At 40.8% G+C, this 19,008-nt stretch overlaps 1 protein-coding gene across 8 annotated transcripts in view; it reads right to left on the bottom strand.

Annotated features, from left to right (window-relative positions):
* Dusp22 (dual specificity phosphatase 22) overlaps positions 1-19,008 on the bottom strand; it is a 68,803-nt gene that overhangs the window by 40,615 nt on the left and 9,180 nt on the right. For 5 of the 8 annotated variants that reach the window (XM_005335155.5, XM_005335154.5, XM_078020428.1 and 2 more), the window contains 2 exons: positions 15,406-15,439; positions 6,455-6,537 (listed from right to left, as the gene is read on the bottom strand). In XM_005335155.5, the coding sequence (XP_005335212.1) occupies positions 6,455-6,537; positions 15,406-15,439 (117 nt within the window). Of the gene's footprint in view, positions 1-6,454; positions 6,538-15,405; positions 15,440-16,685; positions 16,696-19,008 lie in introns of those variants that run through there. The other 3 variants (XM_013362806.4, XM_078020431.1, XM_078020429.1) reach the window with 2 other exon arrangements.

Genomic DNA, 19,008 nt, shown 5'->3' with positions numbered 1-19,008 from the left:
GAACGGAAGAATGACTCTAACCTAACTTCCATATATATATATATTTATTCATTCTGCTTTCCAATGAGCCACAGTAATTAAAGATGTGATGTCCTGCTTTGGAATGGAGCTAAACACCCACATAGCTCTCATTCTTCAGCAAGCATCCACAGAGGGGAGCTGGATGTGCTGGGCCTGAGCTGAATGCTGTCGGAACCAAAGAAACCCCACTTGTGGCACCTGTCTGGGACAGGCTTGCAGACCAGCTCAGGAGCCTGGCATGGGCCAGAAGACTTGAAACATCAAACAGAGATTAGGTAACCGTTTGATCTAGTACAAGAGCTGCCACAGAGTGGATATAAGTCATGCCCCAACCAATAGGACAAAATTTATAGAAAAAGCAGGGAGCATGAGATTGGTGGCCACCAAAGCATCCCTTTTAGAGGAAGAAGGGCTGGGTCTGAGCTTTGAGGGAAGGAAGGGCAGACCCAGAAGGACAAATACTATACGTTGCTACTTATATGTGGAATTAAAAAAAAATCAATTTGTAGAGTGATGATCACTGGAAGTTGAGATGTGGGGGAAGAGGGTGGACAAAGGGAGACCATAGACCATATTTGAGATTAGAGCACACTGTATGCATGTGACACACCACACTGAACCCCACTGATGTGTGCAATTATTACATGATAATAAAAAGTTTAAAAAACAAGAAGGGAAGGAAGAAAAAAGGAGGAATAGAAGCCTATTTCTCATACTTCAAACACTACTTAGCATCTGGTTTTGATTTGCTTTATATTTGGGCAGCCAACAAAATTTTAAGAGCAATGGTAAGGATCAATGGAGGGACACATGACAGAGGGACCGAGAGCATCAACAAAGGGTGAAAACACAGGACTATCCAAGCCCAATGAGCATCTATCTCATCTCAGTGAGTTTCCTCATGAATAAACAGGTAAATGAAGACAGCAGTGCAGACACAGAAAAAACAATATGTTTCAAAACGAGGAGAAGTGGCCAACTACAAACAAGACTGAGAAAATCAAATTCTGGGAGCAAATGTCTCAAAAAAATGTCTTTAGTATTAAAGGATATATAAAGCAGAATCAAGAATAAATGTCTGCCTATGAAAACACCCTTCTCTTCAAAAATGCACATATACACTTAAATGGTTTAAATATGAAAACTACACCAGTCAAATCCTAGCTCATAAAAATCTACCTGGTATATATAATATTCTTATTTGCATACATGTGTACATTTTTTCTCCATTGAATCCAACAATATGCATCATTTCAAAATCAAAATTCTTTGTGTTACCAACCATGGGAAGAAATGAGAATACTTTTAAAGTATTTTTGTTAATAATGAAAAAAAAATAGTTTTGTTTCCTGCAGGTGGTCTGGTTAAATACAAAGAATGAAAAATGAAACAAACTCTGAAATTTTTACATTAGAAAGACAGAGGTGTTTCTTTTTTCAGGGGAAGGGAGAAACCTTTCATTGCTCAGTATTACTTCCTCAGCACCTACAAACAATATCAGGTTTCTGATTTTAAAAATCACCATTTCTGAGATAGGAGTTTTCACCCCTGCTAAAATCTACAATAAACAGTAGATGCTGAAGACACCTGTTCACATCTGTTCTCCAAAATTAGGAAATAGTTCTGAGTAAACAAAAGCAATTCCTTGGCCAAATCCTAGGCAGGGAAAAGAAGTAACAAGGTATTTTATATCCCTGAATATTACAATTTCAAATCTGAGTCTTTGTATTTGAAATGAACACATGTGTCAATGATTTTTTTTTCCTATAGTGAGCCAGTAACATGTGCTCCAAAGTTTTGATACCAAAATACAGTTCCAAAGGATTATGTCTGGCAGGAAGATCCTTGCCTTTGTAGTGAGAAGGCCTCGGGTTCCAGCACTGACTCTTCCAGGCATTAGCAATGATGTGTTACCCAGAAGAGTTATACCATGAAGGAACCTGGACAACATCATCTGCCTACTGGGCTCAGAATTCTTGGAAAATCATTAAGATTGTGGTGAGGAGTCAAGGCCATCCAGAGGAAGTCACATGCTGGCTTTTTCTATCAGCCTTCTTTTGGCTATAATATCACAAAACAAACTTTCTGATTTCCTAGTCATCACTAAAGGTCCAGTCAAATGTATGCTCACTGCAAATAGCCTCAAATTCATGCACAGAAGAGGGACCTTGTTCTCTGGGCTTCTATTCTACTCTCTTCCTATTTGACTTGCCAGCTGCCTTCTCTCACTGGACTGTAATGATCATGAATGTTTATAAAATAACCAGGATATCTATCTATCTATCTATCTATCTATCTATCTATCTATCTATCTATCTATCTATCTATCTATCTTGTTTCTACACCAAGGGCTCTGCCAGGGCAGAGAGTGGAAAAAAATCACTACTGTTATCTTGAGCACCTGTCCCTGGGCCTGGCATTAATAGGAGCTTAAGAAAGTCCTGTGCTGCTGATGGTACCAGTAAACTAGCACTTTCATACAATGCTAGTAAGAGCACAAATGGTGCAGCTCTAAAGCTAATCTGGCAATATTTGGCAATACAGCTGTCAGAAGCATCAGCCATGTTAGGCATGGTGGCACATGCTAATAATCCCAGAGGCTCGGGAGGCTGAGCCAGGAGGATTGCGAGTTCAAAGCCAGCCTCAGCAACTTAGCAAGACCCTGTTTCAAGATTAAAAAATAAAATATAGGGCTGGGGATGTGGCTCAGTGGTTAAGCACCCCTGGGTTTTATCAAGAAAGAAAGAAAGAAAGAAAGAAAAGAAAGAAAGAAAGAAAGAAAGAAAGAAAAAAAGAAAGAAAGAAAAGAAAAGAAAAGAAAAGAAGAAGCATTAGCCATACCAAGAGGGGACTGAGGCTGGGGGGCATGCAGGAAAATTCTAGTCTGGGAGACAAGACTGAGCTTCCCACCCTCTGATCAGCTGTGGGATCTTGGCAATTCCCTCTACATTTCCCAAGTGAAGGGTTTTTTGCCCACACAATGATGGAGTCAGATGATAATCTTGCATTCTATCCATAGCAAGTTCTCAAAACAGAATGAGAAAAACAATATGGAAAGATGTTGATCTTTACCAAGATAGCCTCAGCTGGCAACAAGGTCCTCTACTCTCATTGTTTGAGCTTTGGGAGATGTATGGCATTCCTCTGAGCAAGTATGCACCTGGGAGGCTCACCCTAACTCCAGGGGTAGTAGGTCCTTGGCCTAATATCACCTCTTCCTGCTCCCCATGATCTGTAGTCCACAGACTACAGTTCCATGAGATCTTAGTAGGTGGTCACACAAACATGCATAACATAAACTGGATCCTTGCTCAGAAAGACATGATAAATACATGTCTACAACACAAATCTTTTGAAGCTTTGTTCTGTCAACACTGCTATGAAATCTCCAGATTAAAAATAAATATAATAAGATGGGCAATGTTGGTGTGTTCAATTCCCTTAATTTATTTTTCCTTAAAGAAGCATATCCTGGGCCCACTGTTCAACAGCCTATTCTTTTTTTAGTACTGGGGATTGAACGCAGGGCACTTGACCACTGAGCCACATCCTCTGCCCTAGTTTGTATTTTATTTAGAGACAGGGTCTCACTGTGTTGCTTAGTGCCTTGCTTTTGCTGAGGCTGGCTTTGAACTCGTGATCCTCCCATCTCAGCCCCTGAGATTACAGGTGTGTACCACCATAGCTGGCTCAATAGCCTATCCTTTGAGAATACTGAAAACCTCTGATCTGTTTCCTCATTTCTAGAAACCAAATTCAATATGCCTATCTTCTCTTGCTTAGCTGCCCTTGCAATAGAATTAGACCTAAAGATTCTAAAAGCCCTTGAAAATTGATACAAAGCTCCCTAGAGCTTTAAAACCCATTGAAATATAAGTTGGAAATGAACCAAGGAAGCATCTACAGTGAAGTGCTCAATGCCTACCTTCCTGGCAACAAGGATCCTGACTCTGCTACATGGACGTAACAGCCCTCAAATCCTTCCATTTTAGATGGTACCCACCTCTCCACTTTATTCCCATCCCCAGACTACAGCTGCCCAAAGTAAATTAGGGGCCATTCAGTAAACAAGCTTGGTTTTGAAGATTTCATAAAATGAAGGGGGGCTAGCTCTTTCCTCTCCCACACCTGTTCCTCAACCATCATTTAGGGTCCCCTACCAGGCAAGGGGATCAACTCACCCCCTATACTCTCCCCTCACACCTCCATCCCTACCCTATTTCCCTCCCACAGCGTGGTCCTATGGAAGAATAAAATCCCTCTGTGAATTCCCTACCAGCTCCAACAATGTCCTAGACTCATTTTAGGCTGACTCATGAACTGAATTTAAAATTTTAGACAGAGGATTGTTGAACAAAGCTCTGAAACCTTTGAGACTCTGTACTCTTATGGGCACATCAGCTCAAATAACTTTTAGTGCCCTGGTTTCCCCATGTGTGCAGGAATAGAGATTATTGATGACTTTTAAAATAACATATTCAAGAATTACCTGTGGATGTTAAAAATAAATATAATAAGATGGGCATTGTTTAAATCTATTATGCTACAGTATAACCCTTAATAAATATGAAATCACATGGAAAAAGTTACTATAAGGTTAAGGTAACAATAGTGCCCAAAGAATGCAATAAGATGTTTCTAAGTAAAAGCCATCACAGAAGGGTCACATAACCCTTCCCTTCCTCCCTTCTTCCTTCTCTCCCTCTCTCCTTTCCCACCCCATTCTTTCATTTTCAAGGCAGAATTTTATCATTATAGACAATATATCCAGGGAATAAAAAAGATTCTGTAGTGACTGATGAAGAAACATAGTTTGCCCACAGCTCTGAGGTTTTATGCAAACAGTGGTCTCTTTGTACCTACTTGTTTCATTCTCCAGTTGTGGTTTCTATGTGTAGAAGGTAGAGGTGGGACAGATACGGGCTGGAGCTACCTCATTTCTAACACTCCAAGACCTTGTACCTTACAGAGAACTAACAAAGTGGAAAGATTTAAGGGCCATGGCCACATGATGTGTTCTATAAGATGGAGTTTGAAGTGGCAAGGCAGGCCTGGTGGGTGAGGGTAGGAAGCTTCTATGTAATTTGTTAAAATAAAGGAAACCTCAAGTCTCCTTTTGTGATTTAAGAGGAAGTCAATCAAGACCAGTTTGTAGTTTAACTTGGCCATAGCTTGGCTATATTTTAAACAGCAATGATTATTATTGGTTTTAAAAATAAAACCAATATTTTCAAAGAAATGTTGACTTAAAAAAAAAGTTTTGCTGTTGCTTCTGATAAAATCATGCTCCAAATAAATTTTTAAAACTTTAGCAAAAAAATTATGAGCTAAAACAACAGAAGGAAGTACAGCTCCCAGATCTGGAGGGATGTACTGAGGTTTGTTTACCACCTATGATTGGTTCTCTGGTACAATATTGTTTAATAGAATCATTTATCATTCTATATCCTTGTTTGATTTAGCTTGTTGTACACTAACCAAAATCTGCCAGCTCTAATGGCTAAAGAAAATAGATAAATTTAACATAAAAATTATTACCTACTCTTGTACAATATGAATTTCAATAAAAACAGCTTGAACTAGAATTATTTCTTTCAGAACAAAGCACTCCTCCCTTTCCAACACCCTACCCTAAAATAGAAAAACACACACATCATAACCATACACGCATTATTTTCTAAAAAGAGGCAACTTGGGCTGTGTCAAGGCTAACAAACAGAAATAGATTTTACTCCTGGCCAACAGCTCAAACCATCCATCAGGGTAAATTGAAGATGTTTTTGGAATTAGTGTACAAGCAGACACACCCTGTTTACCCAAAACCGTAAAACATGACAATTTCCACACTAACAGTCTCCATCCCAGAATAGTGCTGGAAATTTATCAGGGACAATTTACTCCTGAATGCAAATAGAAGATCCTTCAGTTTACAAGGGGGTGGGGGTAGGAGTGAATAATAAACTTTAATTCTTGTGGATTCTAAAACCAAAAATAATTTTGAAAGAATGAAAATAGATTTTATTTCTTTACTTTTGTTCCTGTGGAGTTGGGAATCAAACAGAGGGCCTTGGGTATGTTAAGCAAGCTCTCCATCACTGAGCTACATCTGTGTCTTGAAAATGGATTTTAAATGTCCTTAAAATCCAGAGGGAAATGGAGCCTCAGTTTAATTTTTTTTAATTTTTTAAAATTTTAACCAAGAAAGCCAAACCAGCAATACAGCAGGAGTACAATCAGAAAGAAGGACACACCCTTCCACCAGGCCACAGGCAGAACATAAACATAAACTTGCACTGAGCCCAAAATTAATACCACCAGCAATCACAGGAGCACACTCATGTTGGAAAGAATACAGATGCCTTCATTAATGTCATATGCAGAATACAAATGCATGCATGGGCTCTCACAGAACATATAGATGGTTCTCTCTTACCTCCAACATGGGCCGGGCACTATCGTGGACAGATAGAATATGTGTCACCTTGTTCTTGCTCAATTGCTCTGCGTCTCTTGCATCTGTCATCCAAGAAAGGGGATGGACAATTTAATATTCTCTGCAAATTAATTACAACACAACATGACTTGCACATTTCTTTCTTGAAATTTCATAATTGACCCTATCTAGAACAATCAAATGGAAGGAATTTAGGGCTACTACTTTATGCATTTTGCCTCAATTTATTTCTGACTGGCATATCTTTTGATCCAAAGTGTTGCTCTAAAACTTAAAATGTATTTAAATTAACAAACATTATGATCATGATGGCTGTTGTTCAAAAGAAGTCATTTTATAGTCAGCGTGTATAAGCCACTCATCCTCAGGTCAGTCTTTTTACATGAGACATGTAACAATAAAGATGTTTAAAATATTTAAAAGCCCAATTACCTCTTAATGATTAGTGCTCTAACTTGAAACTAAATACTAAAGATCACTTACAAGACAGAGGAACCTTCTAGGTATTTCTTGACCCTGACATCAAAAGCAGGGAAAAGTCTAGACTGAGGTAAGACTGTGGTTTGGTTATATATCTATATTCACTTCCAAGCAAAGGGAAAAATGGAACATATTTTAGACATTCCAAACAAAATTGTCTATCAGTTGTCAATGGACTAATAAGTTATCTGCATATGAATCTAAAGAGACATCAAAATTATATTTCCTTCTCATACTCTTACCTATAGAAAAGACCCAAATGACATGATCCTCCAAATTAAAACCCTCTGCTAGTTTACAAAAATGGGGAGCCAGCAATAAAAAGGAGGAAAGAAGTCAGCTTTCTTGAGCCTTTGGACTGGCCCAGTTCTTCAAAAGATACAGGTTCAAAGGGATTTAATGGCAAATGCTTTATTATTACGTTTCTGGAGAACACTTCATGGCATGGGGAAATGCTCAGGATATAATGTTAAGCCAGGAGAAAAATCAATAATCAAACTATAAATATAGTATACCAAATCTGTAATGCCCAATTTGTAAAAACATGTAAGGATAAACACACACATGGTGCTGAACTGATATACAGGTTTATTAAGAGACAGAATTTACCAGTTTTCTTTTCCTTCTGTAAGGTGTGTGTATTCTGCACAAGCGGTTCTAAGAGTTCAACATGCCCCAAACTATTTTGTAGACTTGTTAGAAAGGCAGATTCCTGGGATACGATTAAGTTCTAGGTCTACAGTGGAACTAAGAAATTTTCACTTCTAACGGGCTTTGAGGATGAAGCAGAAATTTAAGAGATGCTCTTCCAAATACTCAGCAAGGTCAGGAAAAAGCCCTTAAAAGTAATAGTACAATATTGGTTTATATTTACTTTCTTCATTGTTTAACTATATTGAGCTTCAAATTTCAATATGCACAGTACTGTTTCCATCACACACATAGGGACACAATTCTAGCCCCCAGCCACTACCACAAGTTGGGATATTAGCCAGATTAATTTTAAATTAGACGGTACTACACAGTTTGTATTTGGAAGGTTCTCCCAATGGCCCTTGTGTTAAAGGATTGACCCTCGGCTTGGTGCTACTGGAAGGTGACGGAAACTTTGGGAGGTGGAGCCTGGTAGCGAGATGTTTTAGGTTGCTGGGGTTGTGACATTGAAAGGGACTGGTGAGACACTAGCCTCTTCCTCTCTTTATTTTTCTTCCCAGCTGCCATAACATCAGCAGCTTCCTGTACCATGCATTCCTATTACAATGTGTTACTTTACCATGGGCCCCTAAAGCAATGGGTCAACAACCACAAACTGAAACTTCCAAAATGGTGAGCCAAAACAACATGGTAAGTTGACTGCCTATTATATTTATCATAGTAACAGAAAGCTGACTAACACAGGCAGGAACAGGAATCCTTTAGGAACCCACAGACAGCTGGTTCCCACATTCATACTAAAATGCATTTCGCCAATCATTGCCAATATGTGTATTTTTAGACAAGTAGTGAAACAAGATAAATTGGAGCTTTTGAAGCCCACAGACAATGTAGCCAAATGGGAACAGCCTGATGAAGCAGGCTCATATGATGGTCTTCTCCAGGGTTCTCCCAGATTCTAATTCTTCCAGCATTTGAATCTTAACAACCAATATTTATTTAAATGTATGATGGGCCTGCCATATCCAAGGGTTTCACATTCTGCAATACCAGATAAAAAATTTGAAAAAAAACTGCATCTATATTGAACACATATAGACTTTATTTAGTCATTATTGCCTAAACAACACAGTATAACAACTATTTGCATAGCATTTATATTGTATTAGGTATCATAGGTAATTTAGAAGTGATTTTAAAATATACAAAAGGATATATGTAGGTTATATGCAAATGCTATGGAATTTTATATAAGGAATGTGAGCATCTACAAAGTTTGGTATCCATGGGGTATCCTGGAACCAATCCCCAGAAGATATGGAGTGAAGACTATGCTTTTTTTTTCTTTTTATAATAGCTTTATGGAGATATAATTCACATGCCATAAAAATTCACCTTTTAAAAAGTGTACAGTGATGATTTTTAGTACATTCACAGAGTTGTGAAACCAGCACTACACAACTAATCTCATAATCATAATCTAAATATAATTTTATAATATAGATTAAGATTTTTAAAAGGTGGTTTAGGGATAATGTTATACAGATGTGAATACAGAACCCAATCAATACCACATACAAACCATGGACTACAGAAAAGGGAAGTGACCTGACCCAGGCCAATGCAGCTCTCCTGCTGTCTGCTTTATCTCACTCAGCGCTATCTGCACAGGTGCACTACTTTGAGATTACCTTTTCCCATAGGCAAAGGCTCCATCCATGAACTTGGGAGTCACTCAACACTGCTAGAGGATGACAATGGGCTTTTCATTCCTTTTTTCACATTTAGTTTTTGATACATACAAACATACAAATTGTACATATGAATGGAGTGTCATTTGATCTTTTGATGCATGTATATGTTGTAAAATATTTAAATCAGATTAAACATATTAACTCAAACATCTATTTTATTTTATGATGAATACTTTCAAAATCGTCTTTTCTAGCTTTTTGAAAGATACAATACATTATCATTACCAACAGTCACCCTGCTATATGACAGCACAACAGAACTTCTTGCTCCTGTCTAACTGTAACTTAATGCCCACTGACCAACATTTCTCCATGCCTCCTCCCAAGATCTTGTCTTCTTACTGACATCAAATCATTGGTTTCTCTGGGTGGCAACCTAGGGCCATAGGATTGGTCATGAACACAGCTGTTAGGCTCAAAATGGAGCCACCAGTGTGCACCAGCCTGCATATGCACAAGCATGTAAGTTTCCAGCAGCCCCCCAATTAACAGCATGGTATCAGAAATGCGGATTCCCAGGCCCATCTCAGATCTACTCTGTGATTAAAATTTGTACTTTAATTAAGAACCCCAGTTCCTGTGTGCCTTGCAACCAAGACCTGGAGGGCATGGAGTGAGTGACCTTTGACCTCTTGTCAATGGAACCCAACATGGAGTGTTGGTATGTACTATTTCTAAAAACTACTCAGAGTCACTTGGAATAAAAAAAGCAACAAGTTCAAAACCAACAGGAAAGTTAGAGGTTAGAATTCACATGTTAAAAAAAAATCTAGAGGGACATTAGCCATAGGTGTCTCAGGATATGGGGTTATTGAGAAGTCTCATCTTTAGTATTGTTCAATCATGTTTGGATTTGTTGATCTGTTTTACTAATTGGCACACATTACTTTTATAATTAGGAAAAATAAAACTTTAAAAATATTGTTCCCAAGTATAAATGTGTTAATAAGTAACATGAACAGCCAATTACTCAGAGATAATTTCTAACCAAATTCTTTTCTCCTGTCTGCCAAGACCTCTCTGGGCCCTTGGACTCTTGCGTACTCCTGCCTTTGTTTACCCTGGAGGCTTCCATGACTTTGGAAGAAACAAATACCTTCTTTGCATAAAGTGAGCACTGAAATAGTAACGTCCACCAGTTTTGTCCCCTCTGGGTTGTCTATTCCCCACCTGGCACGGAAGGCCCCATGGATACTGGTAAGACCTTACTGGGGTATCAGGGAGCTTAACTGAAGACTCTACTCAAAAGGGCAAAGTGACTCCACATGCTTCCTTAGGAAGGGGAATTACAGCTCTTGTTCTTAGGGTGATAACGAAAGTGAGCCGGGCAGCCTGTCCTAAGGTATGGGGAATACCAGAGTGGCCATGGGAAATGAGCCAGTCTGGCAAAAGGCAAGCAGAACCATCTCTGAATAAAATTTAACAAAACTATATTGGGGCATGCATTAGAAATCACCCCTCAACACACCCTCTAGAAAAATGGGTGTTTGGGTAGGAAAAACTTCTGGAGCACTTGCCACTCTACTTCAGAGACTCCAGGGTCAGGGGAAGTAGAGCCTGCACCCTCTGCTCTGTGTGCCCAGGCCACATGCTGAATCATTTCCCAAACAACCTTCTACTCTTGTTTTATGTTCTACTTCCTAATGAGAAATTAATTTAAAGGCATCTAGAGTTTTGAGTTATAACTTCTAGAATTATGAAATTGGTGTAGGTGGGGTCAACGTTAAGCCAGACACTTTCCAACCTGGAGTGGGAACTGAGACGGGTCAGTCCACCTGCTCTTATCTTGACCACACCCTGGCTCTGACGCTTTCTGGTGCTGACCTTGGGCACACTTTTCTATGCCTCATTTTCCTCATCTGTAAAGGAGGGACAATGGTAAGAGTACCCACCTTAAAGGACTGCTGTAAGGACTAAATGATAGAACAAGGCTTGGAACAGTGCCTGATATGTGGTAAACATATGGTCATTTTCATCATCTGAAAAGCGTTGGATGTGGTTTGTGCCTCAAGGGTTTATGCACTAGAAGCTTGATCCCCATTGTGGTGTTGCTAAGAGATGAGCTTAGTAGAAGGTAATCAGATCTGCTCTCAGAAGGGATGAATTCTGGGTTTGAGGAGTGAGTTAGTTCTCCTAAGAGCAAGCTGTTATAAAGTGGGGCCTCCCCACATGCTTGGACCCTCTGTGCATACCCAGTTTCCTTTCTGATTTTTCTACCATATTGTGAGAATGCTGGTGTCATGCAATTGGTCCTCCAGAACTGTGAACTGAATAAATTTGTTTTCTTTATAAAGTATCCAAGCCAGAGCAGTGTTGCATGCCTGTAAGCCCAGTGACTTGGGAGGCTGAGGAAGGAGGTCTGTGCAAATTTGAGGCCAGCCTTAGCAACTTAGCAAGGCCCTAAGCACGCTGTCTGTAAAATAAAATAAAATAAAATAAAATAAAATAAAATAAAAGGCTCAGTGGCTAAGCGCCCCTGGGTTTAGTTCCTGGTACGTAAGTAAGTAAGTAAGTAAGTAAATTAATTAATTAATTAATTAATTACACAGTCTAATATACTACCACTTTTATTATTCCATGGGTCTCAATCTGTGACACCTCTGAATGTTTTCAAATCCACACTGGCTGCAAAGACATTCAAATCCAGGTTAAGCTGACAGAAGACCAGCTCAGACTCAAATGCAGTTATTGGCTCACTCAACTTCGTCTGAACCAATGGGACCCACTACCTGATACAGTCTGTATCACCAGCAGACACAGAACTGAAGTTCTGTGACCTTGAACATGAACTCCATGCATAGCACCCCTCACACACAGTGAATAGCTTGTTCCCACCCTTCTAGATTTTTGTGGACATCTTCGAACAATGAGGGCTTTCTTTGTCAGCTGACATCTACATTTGCCTGTGCCAAGTTGTGAGGAAGCAGTGAACCCCACCCACTAGCCCAGGCAGGAGTGGTTCTTTCTCGATGCCACTCCCTGCCTTTCCTCCTGACACCTGGGCAGAACTGGCTGCTGGGTACAGCTCACTGCAATGGAGGGCTCCCAGCAAATCCTCCAAGACCTGGCTCTGAAGGCTGAGTTTGAGGTGGAAAATCACCAGGTGTTGGAAAACTGTGATTCAACGCAAAATTGGAGAAAGAGAAGGAAAAAAAAAAGGGAGTTGAAGATAATATGTAGGAGATCCCACTGGAAGGACAGAGAGTATTAAGGAAGGGAGCGGGTATGGACAAAAGGAAGGAAGAAAGGAGAAGGTGGAGTGGAGGACTGGGAGGGAAGGAGATGGGGCAGGAAAGAGGAGTGACTAGTTTTCTTCATACATTTCTATACTTCTTGTTGTATTACACTAGGTTTACTGTATTTATAATTTAAAAGGAAGGGTAAGTGACTAAATGAGACACCATACTAATGCATAGATAATAACTGGGTTCATTTTCCTGGAGCAAGAAAGAGTCCACGTTTTCCCCTGGGCTTCCACCCTTGCTCACTCACACTGCCCAGTTGCCGGCTACAGATACGCCAAGGTGTCCATACTTTATGAGCATCTATATTATTCTCAAGACAGTGACAACCTGAAGTGTGGTGCACTTTACAGATGGGAGTGAAAATTTCCTTCACCAGGCACCAGACACTGAGCTAATAGCATGACTGTGTTGTCTGGCTCGGCTTCACCAGGATGGCCCATGAGACTGATGTCACCGTCCCACCCTGCATGCCCAGACTATATAATTCATCTGTGGACACGTCACTGGCTGTGAGTAGAGGGGTACCCGGTATTCTAAGGCAAGCCACCTGACATCTCTCTGCACTCTGCAGACCCCTTCCTGTTCCCTACCTGTCCCTGGACTCTGAATATCCTTGGATGAGAACACCTGCCTACATCCACAGGGCCAGCTTTCAACAAGCAGCAGGATGAATGAGTTAATTCACAGCACTATAGAGATGAAGCACGACTTTTCTCTCCTGCTTCTTGCCAATGCACTGCACTAACATCCCTTTGTTTTATTTTTTTGAGGGACAGGGATCTAACTCAGGGCTTCACATTCAATGGGCAAGTGCTCTACCGTGAGATAAACTATGCCCTTTATTCCTTTGTTGTAGGTAAGCTTCAAGCCTGGTATTTAATAAGTATTTGGTGAATTATGGACTGAATACAACACAATCACATACTAATAAGAACAACTGAAGGCAACAGCAAAGGATCAAACACTTGAACAGGGAGAGGTGTGCTTAGAATAAGACTCTTCATAGGTAAAACCCCAAGCGAGAACCCCAAAACTGTAAAGGATTCCTGTGTCATTGAATACTTAACAACACAATATGGATTTTAGTATAAAGGAGTTTCAAACATTTTCTTAATGCTGTGCGTGGCGTATCCCTCTAAAAGAAGATAGCTTTCTATGAATCAGGTTAAAATTCTGATCTACTGTTGACAGAAGTACTAAATTTGGTCTGTGTTTATTTAAAATTTTCATTTGCAAACATACCTAGGAATTTTAAGAACACAGCCTAAACTCTGTTCTCAAACCTACAGATGACCCCCATGAAAGCAGTTAATAGAAGCTCACTAAATAACTCTCTAAAGATATTTGCTCCGTTAATGTATCCCACCAGGCACCCAGCCTGGCTACCACAAAGCACTCACTGCTTTTTTCAGAACTACTGAGCTTACTAATTTAGGAACTCCACTACTATTTTTAACATGTTCTAGTAGTAATTAGCAGCTTTCAGCTCCTTGTGCTCAATTCTTTTTGAGACTGATGAGGGGTACTAGAGTCCTACAGCAGGGTAGAAAGGGAAATAAACGTTATTCAGAGAAATCATACAGACTGCAACATCAGCCTGAACCTGAACTCACAAATTTAAGTAGCAGCCAGAAAACAGGAGCAGTTTTTTTTTTTTTCCTTTTTTGTCTTCTTAGGGATTGAACCCAGGGCCTTCTGCATACAAGGCAAACACTCTACCAACTGAACTATATCCCCAGCCCTGAAAACAGGAGCAGTTTTGATTCTCATATGATCAGATTTGGCGCTTCCAACTCAAAACAGGTGTGGACTTGTCTGATTTTCCTAGGTTCATCCATCCTGTTAAGTGTACTTCATCTCAGTGCTAAGGAACCAGTGTTTTCACTTACCCAAACTCAAATGTCACAGAGCAGAAGGCCCAGTCCCCTCCCTAGAAGCCCACCATCTGCTTGGTTCTGTGGATGAGTCAAAAATAGTCAATAGATTGAAAATCAATAAATACTGAATAATCAGCAAAGAAATGTGTGGGAGGTCAACTCCAGCAAAATTGCCACTCATGTTTCCCAGATGATTTTTTAAAAAAACATGCTTCTGAAATTTATTATCCATAGCTCGAAAATAAAAGTAATAAAGGATTTATTTAAATAAGCTACATTGCTGCTAAATGCCTGTTGCTCACTATCTTTTGATAATAATATTCCAGGAAGGGTAGAGTTAAGAGGAGGATCCAAGGTCAAGTTGGCATCTACACAGCCCCACACCACTCAGTGAGCCTTGGCCAAGGAGTCAGGACATGGGTGCAAATGATGGCTACTTCCAGGATAGGTGTGTGTAGACAGTTTACACCTTGCCTGCCAATCATATTGTGAGGAGTCTAAAAATGATCTTTTAGAAAGTGAACTTATTTTTGATGGAAACAATATAATGGTCTACCAACAGATGAATAGAAAACAAAATGTGGTCTCTCTACACAATGGAATATTATTCAGTCTTTAAAAAGAGGGAAATTCTGACACTTGCTACCATGTGTGTGGACTCAGGACATTACCCTCAGTGAAATATGCCAGTCATAGGACAACTACAGTTTGATTCACACTGTTAAGGACTGGGGAGGAGAAACAGGAAATTTGTGTTTAATGGGTGCAGAGTTTCAACTTGGGAAGAGGAGAAAGTTCTGGAAATGGAGAGTCATGATGGTTACACAACCAACCGAGTGAATGTAGCTAATGCCACTGGCTTGTTCACTTAAAAATTGTTAAGATGGCAGATTTTCTCAATAATTAAAAAGAGAACTCACCTTTGAAGTTGCCGATGTACAGGCCAGGCAAGATCTAGGAGAGAGACACAGGAAGTGAGTGTCGTAGACCCCAAGAAGACAGTGTTGCACAGAGGTGGAGCCCTCACCTGCGCTGTGAGACCCAGTACAACCTGGTCATATCACCTGCCACACCCACTTCCTAGAAACACTCCTGACAGAGGGCATAGGGGACCCCACACTCTCAGCTCCAACCTCCAGACTGTCAGCTGTCAGCTCCTTGTGCTCAATTCTTTTTGAGGCTGATTAGGGGTATTAGAGTCCTAGTAACCAGGACTACTAGGGTAGAAAGGGAAATAAACATTATTCGGAGAAATCATAAAGACTGCACCAACCATCTGAACATGAGCTCACAAATTCAAACAGCAGTTTTTTTCTTTCTTTTTTGTGTTCCTAGGGATTGAACCCTCGTAGCCCACAGCCACTAGGAAACCTGCTCAAAGGACCTGGTGATGGCTGCACATGTGTGTCCATCAACTCACTAGGCTGAAGACCCAAACTGTATGCTGTCCTCCCTCAAGGGCTGAGGCAATCTGAGAGTCCCCTCCCCCAACCCTCCTGCCTACCTTTTCCACTACTGCACTTTTCTGAAGGCCCTGACAAACCCTAAACTCTGCTGCCCGAAGCCTTTGCACATGTTCTGCCTACTGCCAGGCAGCTGTGAACTCACCCTGGTGGGGCCTATCCTGAACCCCAAGTCTGGGGGGATAACACTGCATCAATGCCCACAGTGCTCTGTGTCCCCCACTCAGTGATGCTGTGGCAGGGCATGCCAAGGCCCATCCCTCTGCTGCACTGGAAAGCCCCTTGAGTAGCAAACATATCCTGTCACTGAAAACTGTAGCCGTGGCTCCTAGACCCTATGATTATCATTCAATAAAGAATTGATAACTGCACGAATATACTCAATATACTTAGGCTGATAAGGATACACATTTGCTCAGAATTCTTATCTTGCTAGTCCTTTGCATGGACACTGCTCTGGAATCTAAACATTGCTGCTATGATTTGAAGGTATGTGAAGTTCACTGGTTTTGCAGATGCACAGATACTTAGGCCACACCCTCCTGTCAGCACCCACTCGCTGCCAGCTCAGGCCTCTCATGGTCCCTATTTTCATCCACTCCCACTGAGAAGCCAAAAGCAGCCTGTGGTCATGTTCCTCACATGTGCTGATTCATCAGGCATCTTCCTGACTATTGGCTGCCTTGCTACATACCCATGACATGGATCAAATCACTGCAGGGGGTCTCCTGTGGTACCTGGCAGAGCCACAGGGTTAGCTTCTGTGTAGACTGAGGGGTCAGAGGGCCAACCAGCCAAACTGAAACACTTCTGGGAATGAAAGGAGAAACTGTGAGTGATTACTGTGGGACATCTGGGCAGGCGGCAGAAGTATTGCTCTGGATGACCCAATACCCAGGGACACAAAATTAGCCTGAAGAGTGTCCCATGGATCCTCAAGGTCAGTCATGTGCCCGATGGAGGTCACAGCAGGAGGCAGGCCAGGTTAGCTCTGTAGCTAAGAACTATGAAACAATATCTCAGAGGAAGACACCAGTTCCATTGTTAAGGAGCTCAACATTTGACAGGTTTTTCTTGAAACACAGTCTTGAGGATTCTCCTGGGAGGAAGGGTGGAGTAGGTTTTTCATCATGCCTGCTTTAAAACATAAGAACAATGCAAGTTCATCTTGGAGACTGACCAAGCTGATGTTCTCTGGCAGCTCTTGGAGGCTGAGAGCTCTTCCATGTGTGAATTTTGATTCCCCAGGGCCTTTCCTATCTTTATTAGGATGTGGTATTAGATAGTAAAGGCCATCACATGGCTCTTTTGGCTAATGGTGAGAAGAACTCCCTCTGACCAAACTTCAGTCAGGCTCCTTTGAGCCCTTTTCTCTACCAGACCTTGTCCTTGGCGCATGGAGTCGGGGGAGGGGCAAAGAATTCTGAAAATAAGCCAGTCTAAGGAGAATCCCCTGACCCATGACCTTCACCAAGCTCCTTTTCCTCCATTCTTAATATCTAATCAGGTTTCTTTTAGAAATTTTCCACCCACTTCCTTGCCCTGCTCCTCGACTTTAAATCCTCTCTTGCCCTATATTATTGGGAGTTGAGTTCAATCTCTCCCCTTGTTGTAAGAGTCCTGAATAAAGTCCTCCCTGCCATTTTTAAAAAGGGTCAGAATGATTTTTCTTTCTAGATGTGATTGCAAATGGCTCCATCTTCATGGAATTGACGTTATAAGCATGTTTGCAGGCCCGATGTCACAAAATGCTATCACAACAGCCAGAGGGTCAATGTTTTATTAGTTCCTGTTATGACACTGGGGATACAAGTCTGACTAAAAGATACACAGTCCTGTCCTCAAGGAGCTTATCCCACAGGAAAGGTAGAGGTGACCTGATCATTTGGGGGTCACAGAAGACTTTCAGGAGGCATAACACTCAGGGGATCTGCTGTCCAAGAGAAACAGGCCAGGAGAGAAGGAGGGACTAGTAGGGGAGCAGTGGAATAGCCTGAAGGAGGAAGTCTATTCTCTATGGGAGGAAATGGCTGGATAGCAGGGAGAGCTGGTCCTATGCTGCTGACACTGCGGTGATTGGACATTTTCAGGGTTGTAGCTTAAGTGCCATGAAATGAAACACCACTAAGATGTTTAAAATGCATGGAACTGTTAGAAGACCTTAAGTGTTTTTACTTAATGTATCTTGGAAATGTCATGCAAAAAAATGAAAGGTAAAATCATGTGTATAGTACATGCTTTTACTACCATGCTTGCCTCTGTGCAGGGGATCCTGGGGGTCAGAAATCTGGGAAGGCAATTTTTGCATTTTTGTTTAAAATTTCCCATAAGGTTTAGATGCTCTAATCATGTGCATGCATTACTTCAGTTTACCCTTTGTTTTCTAGGTAGGCAAAAGGGATTTCTGGAGAAAAGATTATGGCACACTTTTGCTTTGTTTTCTTTTTTCTTGTACTCCCACTACCTTCTCTAATAAACATAACATATTTTACATTATTTTTAAAATAAAAGAAGCAATGAGATCAGATTATCTCTGCCCTCTGATGTTCTAGAGCCAACACTTTATAACTCCTAAATCCACCTATGGGAACTCAGCTCTAGTCCTCATCTTCAACTCCTGCTGGACTCTCCGAAACAGCTTATTATTTTCCCATTACTATTATCAATTTCTCCTGCCCCTTGATTGTGCCACCTTCTTCCAGTCATCTTGAAGGGAAAGCCCCCACCCAAACCATCATGGACCCTCTGTCTTGCTTCTCAATTTCCTCCCAGTGGGTGAAGAAGATCCTCACTTCTCTCTCTTCTGAGCCCAAATCCAGATCTCTAATTTATACATGGGCTACAGCAGTGGCCACTGAACTTATTCTCTGTCACACAGAATTAATTTTTGACAGTCAAATTCTTACTGGGTTGTTTTCCAGGTGAAAATGTTCAGTAACAACCCCTCTGCTAAGAAAACAATGGGCAAACATTTCAAATAAAAATTCAACATGGTTTCCATAGTATGTTCGTCACTTCAAAACACCTGGGATAAACACCTAAAAGAGGGAAGATTTATTT

The sequence above is a fragment of the Ictidomys tridecemlineatus genome, chromosome 8, assembly GCF_052094955.1.
Source record: "Ictidomys tridecemlineatus isolate mIctTri1 chromosome 8, mIctTri1.hap1, whole genome shotgun sequence".
NCBI classification, from domain to species: domain Eukaryota; kingdom Metazoa; phylum Chordata; class Mammalia; order Rodentia; family Sciuridae; genus Ictidomys; species Ictidomys tridecemlineatus.
The sequence above is the reverse complement of the archived record's forward strand: the minus strand, read 5'-3'. Positions and strand labels throughout refer to the sequence as shown.